General features: G+C 32.8%; 1 protein-coding gene across 1 annotated transcript; it reads left to right on the top strand.

Moving 5' to 3' along the window:
- Positions 1-5409: 5409 nt before the first annotated feature.
- Positions 5410-11502, top strand: LOC127092711 (uncharacterized). The gene is made up of 10 exons (XM_051031596.1): positions 5410-5679; positions 5887-6056; positions 6500-6631; positions 6815-6865; positions 9105-9201; positions 9375-9421; positions 9798-10014; positions 10568-10697; positions 11024-11066; positions 11215-11502. Exons 1-10 carry the CDS (start codon positions 5574-5576, stop codon positions 11287-11289), a joined length of 1068 nt encoding a protein of 355 aa, XP_050887553.1. The 5' UTR covers positions 5410-5573; the 3' UTR covers positions 11290-11502.
- Positions 11503-13655: the final 2153 nt, after the last annotated feature.

Below are 13655 nucleotides of genomic sequence, written 5' to 3'. Positions count from 1 at the left end.
TCTGTCATACGGTGAACTGACTTGGGGTGTTTTGCTTTTTATCGCAATGTCGCGGATAGCAAGAGTCGCCACCGACTTTTCTTTTATCCAATAAGGAAGGGTGGAAAAGAACAGGAAAGACCTCAATAGATTTTGGGTTCGGGAGGTACATTATACAAAGGGAAGGTGTTAGCACCCTTTGTATCCATGGTTATCCATGGGCTCTTAATTGCTGGATCACTTATATTTTTGTCTGAAAAGTGTTCGTGAATTGTTTAAAAATGTTTCGAAAAGAGAGTTTAACTTTGTAATGATTCTCGTGTGAATGTATACAAAGTATTTATCTCGTTTGATTTTGAAAAACAGTTTAGAAAAAATATAACTTGGTAATGATTCTAGTATGAATGTATACCAAGTGGTGATTTTCTAGGACTTGCAAAGTGTGAGGGGTGGAAAATGTTTTAGGTTATGATCCAGTAATTGAGAGTTATACCTTCCTAAGGTCGTTATGGGCATTTCCTATCCTTATGAGGGTAAAACTGTCCTTACTATTGAGAAGTAAGTAGTTCTATCCTTTGGATGTAAAAGGGTCATTGTAGGGTCATCGATAGGTCATTGAAGGCAGCAGTTGTAAGGATACCTTAGCATTCGAAGGGACGATCATCATTTAACCGTAGGCTACACCGAAGGGTCATCGAGGGACAAAATCATAATTTCGAAAGCAACATCCGAGGGACCATGATTTATTTTATGATGATTTAACCGAAGGGTCTTTGCTAAGTGTATCCCCACATTCGCGGGACATGACCGTAATACCGTAATATCGTAAGGCACAAGAGAGGTCCAAGATCACATATTTAAAGGCCATATTTTAAAGTCAATTAGGTGATTAGGATGAATCTCCACATTAAAATCAATACATTAAAATTAATACATTAAAATTAATACATTAAAATTAATTAAGCAATTTAGGGTGGATCTTCATAAGGGTATCCCACAAATAAAGTGGAAGGCCTAAACAACACTCTTTTCCTGGGATATGTGAACCTTTACAAAATTCAGCAAACGGGTTAGAATACCAATCAGGGTGCAATCGAGGATTACACCGCAAAAGAAAACACAGCAGCATGAATGTCAGGCAAAACAGTGCATAATTAACATAGAATAGATCAGGTTACGCATAGGACATAACAAATATCAACGGCTGTCCCGTTCGCCTCTGCCTCGCCTAGCGAGGTCCTAGCGAATGCTCGCTACATGCTCGCTTAGCGATGTGCTAGCGAGCGGCTGCGGGTTTTGAATTTCAGAACAGTATGATCTCAGCATGCTGCATGCCTTATTGCATTCAATTACAGAAACAATATGGTCCAACACTCAGGATATTCAGGCGTACTGGAATTCACACGCAAAGTCTAATTACATATCCAAAAATTCAATCATGATGCATTATGTATTTAGAGATTTACAAATTGGAAGCATAAAACAATAATGATACACAAACCTGTTTGCAATGGAGTGGTAATGCTGAATTGGCAAGTCACTTTTGGTATCGGGTTGAGTTGGGCGGCGGTAACTTCGGTGCGGATGAGCGGCCGTCAGGGTTTCTTCACTCCGACTTCTCTGGGCTACTCTCCGGGGTTGCTATGCCAGGGTTTCCGGCCGTCTCCATCTCGGTTTTTCGTTCTTCTTTTTCGTTCTGGAGTTGGGGTATTTATAATACTCCTTTGATGACCTAATGGGCTCAGAATGAAACCCGAAATTTTCTGTTGTCTGTCAGCTTCGCTAGGCGAGCGTGTAGCGAACGTGTAGCGAACGTTCGCTAGGCGAACGTGTAGCGAACGTTCGCTAGGCGAGCGTGTAGCGAACGTGTAGCGAACGTTTGCTAGGCGAGCGTGTAGCGAACGTGTAGCGAACAGGCCAGTTTGGGCCATTTTCTGGATTGGGCCATTCGTGAGCTGGGCCTTCGTTCCTTTAAGATCAGTGTCATAAAAATGAGTCGGAGTGCCCTGAAAAATGTCTTAAAATATTAATGGGCAAATTTTGGGGTATGACAAACAACATTGAATATCATATATTTAGAATCAGAACTGATTGTTAAAGCTACACAATAACAAACCATTAGGGTACCAAAATTGTTCTCACACAAATACAATATTGTTATCATCAAAACTCAAGGTATAGATGCATAACCAAATCTTGTTCTAACACATTACTCATCAAGCCAGTGCGAGATACTTGCATCTGTGTCATCTGCTCTAAGATATTAGTTTGTTGTGTCTGCATCTGATGCATATGTTGCATCATATTTGTCTGTCATTGATGCATGGCATCAACTAGGTTGTCACGCTTGACATATATGGAATTCCGGTTGTGCATATCACTAATTATGTCATCAAGTGTAGTGCATACAAATTCAGTAGAAGTACATGCAAAATGGTCAGAAAAATGCAATGTGGTGTGTGCAGGTTAATCACGAATAAGGGAGGAATGATGTGGTAGTGGCTCATGCACAGGAAAGTATTGCTCTCTTTGGTCAAACTTATCATCAGTGTCTCCTCATACATGGATATTTTCAGCAATGTCTGTGGGCACCGGTCTGGCCTCAACACTGGCATTCAAATCATATATCCAATTAGCCCCGACTTGCACATCGGTGCAATTCAGATAAGGTAAAGCAATACTAGGAACCTCTTTGTTATTAATCATCAAGGAAAATTCTCCATCTGTCCTATTTTTAATTAATCGCATATGGCGGCAAACAACAATATCTATGGAGGGTATGTGTAGATGATCTAGTGTGGCAAGCTCAACTTTTAAGCCTATTGCACGAGCTATGAAGTTAATCACTCCTCCAACAGAAATAGGCCCCTTTTTAGCAGTGCCAACTACTTGTATATGCGGCATCATAAATGGGGCATAATTTACTCTAGTGGGTGCAAAGACACTGTGAATATAAAACAACTCGTTTGCATTTATTTTATTAGTGTTATCCCGATCAAAAATGGTTTGTGCAAATATTTGGCAAAAATATCTAATGGTCGGGTTGTGAATGTGAGTCACATTATTACTCTCGAAACTATCAGCAAGACTACCAATTAATTATTACCCAAAACTCTCAACCTCATGTACCCAATCAATGTCTAAAGGTGTTTCACAAACAAGACCTTCACCATAAGGGGAGTGCAACATATCGACAGTAGCGTTCTGATCAAATGTATATTCTTTATGAAGCATTCTAAAATTAACTGACCCTGTAGAGCTAGCAGTCATAATTTGGGTAGTGTAAGAGAGAGAACTAAAAAATTCTAAGGTTAGCCTCACATAAGTAGGGTATTTTCTCGCATAAAAATGAGTTAAACTTACTCTCTCTAACATCCAACGAACATTGTTATATAAGCCTAAACTACGAAGACAAGTGTCATCGACATACCTGTTCGAAACGATCAATAAGTGGAATAAGGTGTCATAATGCTTCTTTTGCTTTGCATCTCGAAATTCAATATCCATGTAGTCTATATTTCTGAGCCATTTTTGAAAGTGGGAGATGATATTTGAGAAGGTAAGTTTATAAGAGTAAGAGTGATGAAAGTTAGAGGTGTGAATGATTTGTGTGAGGTTTTAAGACCTTCTCCATAACCGGAAAAAAATTTGAAGCACACTGGATCTCTTCTAGATATTGTTTTTGCTCAATTGTAAGGCTGTCAACCCATTATTTGTGCCTCTCTCTCTCTCTCTCTCTCTCTCTCTCTCTCTCTCTCGATGAAGTCAATTAGTTAGGAAAACCAATCCTCGACCAGCTGCACTGAAATCCATAATCCTTGATGCTCGACGAACATGATAGGCTAATTCAGCCAACTCTCTTTGTCGAACTTCCTTAGAGAGACCTGAGAAGTAAGTATAATCTTCATCATATATTGAAGAACAAAATTCTTATCCATCATCGGATTTGGACGAGCCAACAACATTGGGTTTGACCTCACTTGAATATAAATGTGTTCCTTTACATATCTCATTCAATGATGCTTATGAATAAATCCATCTAGTCAAACCTCCTCCAACTCTTGGAAGATGAGAGAAGGAGGGACAATGATTTGGAAAGGTATTTATTAACCATTAAAGTCTCACATCCTTTTGCATAAAAATAACATGAGAGTTTATAAAAGTTAATTCATATAAGTTTTAATGTGCATTGAGTTGTTTTTATAAAAATTTAGATTTTAGGCAAAAATACTTAATTAAAATAATAAATTATTAATTTATTCTATAAAAATATTAATTAACAAATTATTTAAAAGTGATGCATCATAAAAAAATAATTTTTTTATCATAGTCATTTTAGCACATGTACAAAAGTGGAGGGAAAGGGGCCAACGAAATTTCATAAAAAGTAAACAAAAAAATGGATTTTGAAATAGAGAAATTAAAAAGTTAAAAATATTTAAAGAGGAAAACCAAGTATATTTAAGCTTTAAAAGTAATATTTTTATTAAGGATGTTCATGGATGTGGGTCGACCCATAAATAGAATCAATTTATAAATTATCGAATCCATTCATTTACGAATATACTCAATTCAACCCATAACAGCCTTATAATTTTGGTTCGGATATTGGGTTTGAGCTTTGCAATTCGCATATCCGTTGACTCAATGACTTTAGTAATTTTTTTTATTATTTTAAATAAAAATATAAAATTAATATCTTACTAATAATAAAAAATTTGTCTAAAAAAGTATTATTCTCCACAAATAATACTATTAGACCAATGAATTTATATAATTATAAAATTAAGTATTATTTCTTATTTTCTTTTGTATATTTTTAACTTATATATTTTATTTAAATAATATGTCTTGTTGAATTTTATAATATTATAAAGTGTTATATGATGTTGATGAATTTTATTAAATATTATATGATGTATTTAATTGAATTTGAATGTTATAAATAAGTATGATTGATTGAGTTATTACTATTTTTTTAAATGATAAAAAGAATTATAAATTTTTATTTTATTTGAAACATAATGCGTGAATCCAATCCATAAATGAATAAGTGGTTCGGGTTGATTTTGACAATGAAATTCTAGGTTGAATGAAAAACTAACTCATTAAAATAAATAACACGTATAAATTAATTTTACACTATCAACCATCAACCAATAACAATCTTATAGCTTACCAAATTAAATGAATTTTTTTAATGTGATATATTTGTTTTGAATTACATTTTTTTTTACATTATCAATTTATATTTTATTTCTACATCACAGATATCTATGGTTAAATACATGCATTCAACTAAAAAAATAAAGTTATTCAAAACAATAAAAATAAAAATAAAGAATAGTACTTTTTCCTCGCGTCAAAAATCAAAATCTAGTAGAACAAAATCGTGAGAAATCTTGGAATATTCAACGGGAAAAACGGGTTAAAGTGCACTGCACACTGATTTCAATTTTTTTATTTCCTGGTAAATATAAAAAGAAAAAAGAAAGAGAAAGAGGGAAGAAAGAACTCAAAGAGAAAAAGAGTGAAGTCATAGCTTCAAGAGAGAAAGAACCCTGTGATGCGGTTGGATATTCAGTTCCGATCACATGGCTTCTTCTCCGTCTCCTCCTCCGCGTCACTCTTCTTCTCCAACTCCTCCTCCGTCGTACATCACTCACCTTCCCATTGCTCCATCTTCTCCCTCTCGTTCCAGTATGTTTTCTCGATTCGCTTTTTTTTCATTATTTTTTCTTCATTTCTCGTTTCGTCTTTTCCGATTCAGTTAGGGATTCGTTTTTCTCAAAGCTACGATGATTCATAGTTTTTCAACTGTTTAGTAATTTTGATCGTTTTTTAGTTTAATATTATATTTTTCTTTTGCTGTTCGGATTTTGATTTATGAAATTTTGTTTGAATTAGGTAAGAAGGTTTTAGAAGAAGAGGAACCGCGAGTTCCGATTCATGTAGTGACTAAAGCTTCTCAACTTCCGGTGGATTTTCTCGAACCATCGCCTCAGTCTAAGATCGTTATCGGTTTTGATTGTGAGGCTGTTGACCTGTGTCGCTATGGAAAACTTTGTATAATACAGGTTAATTTTACTTTTTCTTCTGTTTTTTGTGCTTGTGTTCTAGTTCATGCATGAATGATGCAATGTGGTTTGAAACTTCGGTCTAGTTGTTTGGTAATTGTCTGAAATTTATGTGATTGTAATGTGATGATTTGAAATTACAATGAAAGTTGACATTGTATAGGCATAAACACGGTGAACTTGGATGTTAATGTTAGACGCTTTAGTATATACTAATATGGAGTGTTTTTAATGAATAAGATCTTAATTTGTATTCAAGTTATTGATTTCAATAAGCTCTCGAAGTTTCAATAAGATCTAAAATAGTTTGCTGATTTAGTAGTTTAATTAGATTGTTTAGCTAAATGTGTCGGTATAAAATAACATCCGATCCGATTACTACTGTGTTTTGTTAGACATTGGTATGTTTGCTCTATTATATGATTAAGTTTATGTTTGTGCAGCTTGCATTTCCGGATGCTATATACCTTGTTGATGCAATTGTGGGGGGAGATGTGCTTATCCAAGCCTGTAAGCCTGCACTTGAGTCTGATTATATCACAAAAGTGATTCATGATTGCAAACGTGACAGTGAGGTTTCTGATTTCCTTTTTTCCCGCCGCTTTTTGTATTTGTTGTAAGTTTAGGAAACATTTCATGGACATTATAAAAAAAAACACTATTGAAATAAGAAAAAGTTTAGACTTAAGTTGTCAATTCAACAATTCTTATTTTGATCAGTTGATTTAAGCCCTTACAAACATATTGTTGGTTTCTAGGCCTTGTACTTTCAATTTGGCATCAAGTTAAACAACGTGGTGGATACCCAGGTGAGCTATCTTATTTCTAGACTACCTCCATTGATCTTGGAATCCAGCATCTTAATAGATATTCTTATGTTGGCAAATTAAACTACTTCATATCCATGATAACTCATATTTCATAGAATGAGACATCATTTTACATGCCAGTTTGAATATGCTGCCTAGATATGTTTCCTCATCGTTTGAGATTCCTTGAATATTCTCATGATAAATCTGAAATCAATTACTTATCTCTGCTTTGTTTGGGATCCTTTTAACAATGATATGATTGTTATGATGCCAATATGTTTAAGGTTTAAATTGTTTTCTTTTAATTTTATTCTACCTTTAGTTACTGACAAATTTTGCTCCATATTCCTTGTTTAGTTTTCATGGTTATACGACACTCCTTTTCCGTAAAACGTGTTTACTTCTATTAGAATATATGAATTTTATGCTATGTGATAGTTTCAGGAGAGACTCTAGTTCTGCTTTAGAAGTGAAAATTAGGGAGTATACCATAACACAAGGCACATAGTTTAAGTTTCATTACACAAATTAATTAATAGAGAAGTAGAGGTAGCTATAAACTTTAGAATCCAAGTGAGATGAATAAATGAAGTTCTTCTTCAGGTGCTATATTTTATACAATTATGGCTCACATTTAAGTAAAAATGTTACCACACAACAATAAAACTGACGGTGTTTAGCGAGGCTAAGTGCTTGAGAGTTGAAATTTAATTAGAGAACTAGGCTCAATATTATATAAATGAGAATGATACTATAGATGAGTAGACAGACAAAACAAGACTGTATTTTAAATGAATGTACTAGAGTGTGAGACAGTATAGTAATTATTCAGGAAAAGATGGTTCAGTCTTAATTTAGTTGATTTGGGCATGTGCGGAGAGGACCTATAGAAGCCTTGACAAGGATGGTAAATTAGATGGAGAATAATCTAATTAATAGTTAGAAGTGGGGGACTCTCGGAAATGAACAAAAATTAAAGATCAAATCAAGAAGATTTTTATTTAACTGAATTCTCATGAAACATGATTTATGATAGGATATTATGATATCTATGTAGTCAAATCAATCTAGTGGGAAACAAATTTTATTGTTAAATACTCTTAAAATATTAGTGTTTAGTCAACTCTCAGCTGTATTTTTTTCATTACCATAGTAGTAGCGAGTAATTTGCTCTTATATTGATAGTAAAGTACCAATTATCTACTTTTATTGTATCCATACTATAGCTAAAAGCTTACGTTGGTTCTTGAGTTACACAACCTTGATCTAGAGAACCATACATAGCAATAGTGACCAGTCTTTGCTGGATTTACACCAACCCGTACTGGGTCCACTGCCAGCGTTTTTAAACACCTATACTGTATCCACTAAAAACCACCCACAGTGGCTGTGATTTCTATTAACTGCGATTTATATCAGACTCCACTTTCTAGCTTTGCCCTCTTTCCATTCCAGCGGCACTATGAACCATTATAGTTGACTATGTTTTGCACCAGCTGACAAGTTTCACTTGGCTACCAGCTGATATGGCTCCACTTCCTCCTGTTTGTTTTGTTATCCTCTAGGCACGAGCTGTTTTATAACCAATTAGAGCCTGATTCATTTCCAAGAGCTCTTGGGTCAATTTGAGGTTATTCTGGCTAAACTCCATCTGTTCTTCTTGGTTAACTTTAAGGAGTCCGTGCATTGCTTTGCATGATTGCTTGCTGTGAATTTTTTGTTAGAGATCTTTCCTTCAATGTTTATTTATTCATGGTTGGGTAACATTGCTACCAACATTTCTAAAGCTGTATGATTTCGACCATCTTGCCGAGTTATTGTTCCAGTAGTACACTTTTTTCCTATTTTGCCTCAAGCATCACTTCATAGCTGTGTTTTCTTTCCAGCTATGGTTTATTTTCCACATTGTATTTCCGAATTAGTTTTTTCAAGTGTGCTCATTTGAAACATATTGATAGCCTTATAATGAATAAGTTTCAAGTTCAGGGGAATTGTTATAACCTTATACTAACTGCAAAAAAAGTATTTATGGTGAAGACTTATGAAAGTCTTAATGTTTGCTTAGTCCTCTCCCCCTAGTGATCCATTTGAAAATAGGAAATCTCAAGACAGGAAAGAGATGAAAATTGTATAATTTCCCTTATCAATCATGTTTTGTCCTTTTTTTCTTCATTAGTATTACTGATAATTCTTATGCTTTATTGAGTTATTAATCGTAATTCTTGTTTTTGCTTAGATTGCGTATTCACTTATAGAAGAGCAAGAAGGACAAAAGAGATTGCCAGATGACTACATTTCACTAGTTGCCCTCCTTGCAGATCCACGATATTGTGGTATTAAATTCGTCGTGGTATCCATTAAAATATTTTTGATGGTCATGGTTTCTTTATGTTATTGACCATAATATTATTCTAGGTGTAGATGATTAATACTTTCTGATAAGTTCTTTCGAGTCAATTAGTTTCTCTCTCAATATTCATTATTCACTTTGTGGGTTTGCATGCAGGTTTATCATATGTTGACAAGGAAGAAGTTCGGGTCCTTCTTCGACAGGTTGGTTTTTAGAATGATAATTTGTTGTGTTAGAGGATTTATTTTCATTTTCCTTCTCATAAAGTTAAAATTATTGCTTTTCTTATGCTTGATTCCATCATGCATATTAAAGATCTGATTGTGGTACCTAACATGTAACTGTAGAAAGTTTTTCAATAAAAGAAACAGTGGAACTTCATTAATCTTCATTTGTTGTGGTAGCCGACCCCGCTTAGTGGGATAAAACTTGGTTGTTGTTGTATATCATAACTTGTGTATTTTAGTTATCTATTGTTGGCATATATTCGTCGAAGAGTTTCATTAAAAATATGAAATATTTATGTAATCTGTACTAAACTCAATTCGCTAGTGACGTCATTTCTAAATGTTTTGTCAGGACCCCAAGTTTTGGACTTACAGACCTTTATCTGAACAAATGATCCACTCTGCCGCCGATGATGTCCGTTTCCTTCTCTACATTTATCACCAAATGATGGCAAAATTAACTGAACGATCTTTATGGCATCTTGCTGTTCGTGGTGCCTTGTACTGCCGTTGTTTCTGTGTGAACAGTAATGATTATGCTGATTGGCCGTCTCTACCTCCAATTCCAGGTCTTCTAAATCTGGCCAATAATATTATGTACTATTTATATTTTCTTGGTTTTATTTTATGAGACTGTTTGGACACATTATTTTTCCAGTATGATATACTGTTTATCCCTTCAATCTTCCTACAGTTTGCACCAACGGAGTTTAATTTTAAATTGAAATAATACAATGTATGCTGTCATTCATAATAGTAATGGCACAACTTTCCTGTTGAAAGTTACCTCAAAAATGGGAATATATGCAGCTCCTCTGTAAAACATAAGGGACGAATTTGACAGGAAATATGAACTATAATTTCATTGTGAGGCTCGAGGGTTCTTTCCATTTTTGATATAGTGACTCCTGTTTGAGGTTCATGCAAAATGAATTTAAGTTCCGTGAAGGTTTGGTCCACATTGTTCATTTGATTTCGATACAACTAATAAGAAATATTTCAGTTTTCATTTTAAGGATTTTATATTAATCTACTATTTTGATACACATACGGACTAGGAATGCTTGTTTGATTGGTTCATGCTATCCACTGTTTTGAAGAATGTCTGTTTCTTTCTTGTAGACATGCTGAAAGTTGATGAAAATGGTCCTGAAGAAGAAATTCTTTCAGTTCTTGATGTTCCCAAAGGAAAGATGGGATGCATTATTGGGAAAAAGGGGGCTTCTATTATGGCAATTAAGGAGTCTTGCAAGTAATAATTTGTTTCTCTCTTTTCTATTCCCCAGATTTAGTAAATACAATTCGTTTTGGAAATGGATTGCACAGAGTCAACATTTTCTGCAGTTGTAATTTTGGTCTGGCATTGAAGATAAGACAGATAATTATGATTTTAAGATGTATTGTAAATTAGATTTTAGAATTTAAAACTCAAACCGTCTGATCTCTATCTAATGATCAAAGTTTACGAACTACAGCATTTTGTGACTGCAGTCAATCTGGATCCTTCTGATTTGATACAGTTCATTTCTCTCCATTCCGTAGTCTTCTTTTTGAATAATTTTGTACTCGTTTGTGCAGTGCTGAAATTCTCATTGGAGGTGCCAGGGGTCCACCTGACAAGGTTCGTAAATCAGTATATCAGTACACTTGAAAACACTACTATTTAACTTATGAATACACTTGAAAACACTACTATTTAACTTATGAATACACTTGAAAACACTACTATTTAACTTTGCCTGTTTTAAGTGTTAATGTTTTTTCCGTAGGTCTTCATCTTAGGACCGGCAAAGCAAGTGAAGAAAGCTGAGGCTATGTTAAGGGGTAGATTATTGTATATCTGAAAACTCTTAACTTCTCTCTCAATCAAATTTCTGCAATAAGTCAGTTTTCTGGGATATGCTGCCAATGATAGTTGAAATGATTACGGGGATAGGAATTGTTAATACTTGAGTCCTTTTCCCCCACTTGCATCCGTTATTGGACAGTGAAAAACCAAATAAAAAAATAATCAAAATATGTCTAAATCAAAACTGAATAAACTGTTTCTATTCTCTTGTTTGGTGCCAGCTTTGTCATTGCTATTTTATGTCATTTGTAATACATGTTCGTAGATTTTTTTTAGGCATGCATATTAATAGAGTTGCTCAAATAGATTGTTGTTGAGTGGAATAGAGAATAGACGGTTGGGATAGCTCTATGCTTTTGTCGAATAGTTTAGTGGCGAGGCTTTTAACTAATAGGGATTATAACTTTAAAAAATAGATTTTTATCAAGCAAATATTAGTTATAAATAGTATATATTACGATAGTATTAATAGCTAGTTGAATTATAGACTTCTATTTTCTTTTTTTCTTGGTAAAATTTTTTAGACATCTTCAAACCTGCGTTAGCTCAGCCATTTGAGCTTATTTAGCTAAGACTTGGAATTTTGCCACACAAGATTAGAATTTTGTAAAAAATATTGTTCACTCATTAGAGGAAAACTAAATATTCTATATTGATATGGACTCTTTGATATAAATAAATTTTGTTGGAATTAAAACCTAATAAGAACGATCAAATTGTTATTCCATTTCCGTTGTTGCATGAACAAGTTTGAACATGTTGTATTTCACTTATTTACCTATATAAGGGTGAAATGCTTGCCCTTGTAAAGACATTGACAACTCTATTTTAGCTGGACCAAATGGATGGAAATATAAACCGTTTGCGATCTTTTAACAAATTGTGTGTTTGTGGAGTCTTTCAGAAAACTTCTGAAATATGTCAATTAATTTTAAAAATTAGTTGTGTTGGAATTATTTATTAGTCAGTACTTTTCTAAAGCCAATTTAATGGAGGATTGGTCGGGAAAAAAACTTCTTTTACTGAAAAATATTATTCCGCAATAGATTATGAGAAAATAGGAGAGATTCTGACGGGTGTAAAATTATTTTAAAGTGTAACATTGTATTAAATTGTCATTCAATATACGTACGTGTAAAATTTCTATGCCGTGAATGTCCATTAAACTCTTAGTTTATAGGTTACATAATAGTGTAGTTTTGCAATAAAAGGATTATTTTATGGCCCATTTCATCAACTTCGAAATCGTGCCACTTTTCTCTCCCCTGCCACTTCTTCCTTTTCTTGCGTCTGCAAAAATATGGTTAACCAAATTCTATGACTAAATTGAATTACATTGCACCATAAAATAACTAAATCACTTGAATAGTTAATGAACTGAATCATTTAAATTAATCAATTATAATTCAGTTAAAAATTGGTTCATAATCAATTTTTTTATAAATTATTTTAATTATAACTTCTTTTAATAAAAAAAAAATTAATGAGAGTGAAAAAAATGGAAATTAAAAATATTTATAATTATGAAAAGTAAAAAATATTTTATTAAAAATTAAAAATAAAATTATAAAAAAAATATATAGTTTTTTAGAAAAAAATCTGAAAATAAAATATTTTGTATTCCATAAAATAAAAAATAATTTTTTTTATTTATTAAAAAATATAATTTAATTTGAAATAAAAAAATATATTTTTTCAGAAAAATAAAAAATTATTGTTTTTTGAAATAAAAAAAATCTGAAAAAATATTTTTGTTTAAAAATAAAAATTTCAGAATAAAATATATATTTTTTATTTTTCCAAAAATAAAATTCAAAAAAAATTTATTCTGGATTTTTTTCTCCGGAAAATCAAAATCAAAATATTTTTTTAAATTTTTTTTTGCATGAATTATTCCAATTTTTTTTCTCTCAGAAAAATAATATTTTCAAATATTATTATTTTTTTAAGTTAATTATTTTTTATGAAATTCAAAAGATTAATTTTATAAGAATTCAAATTATAAAATTGATTTATAATTGCAAACTGATTATAAACTAGTTTATAAATACAAACGGGTTATAAACTAGTTTTAAACTGAATTAAAATCATTCTAGCAATTATTATAAACTGAACTGAATTATAAATATGATTTGGTTGAGTGCAGTTTATGAACCACAATCACCCCTACTCTATCCAAAGCGAGGACGACTATTCCTAATGAGAAGCTTTTAATCCGACAATCCTAAGGTTGATATAAACGATGAGTCAAAGTGAGAGTAAAACAGTATTTTTGAATGGCAGCTGCAATTATCAGAGCACAACCAGAAGATATTTCATTCAACATCTTTAAGGAATGAGCAAGACTGAAAAACCAAAAAA

The sequence above is a fragment of the Lathyrus oleraceus genome, chromosome 6 (assembly GCF_024323335.1).
Source record: "Lathyrus oleraceus cultivar Zhongwan6 chromosome 6, CAAS_Psat_ZW6_1.0, whole genome shotgun sequence".
NCBI lineage: Eukaryota > Viridiplantae > Streptophyta > Magnoliopsida > Fabales > Fabaceae > Lathyrus > Lathyrus oleraceus.
Note: the sequence above shows the minus strand (reverse complement) of the source record. Positions and strands in the feature narration are given on the sequence as shown.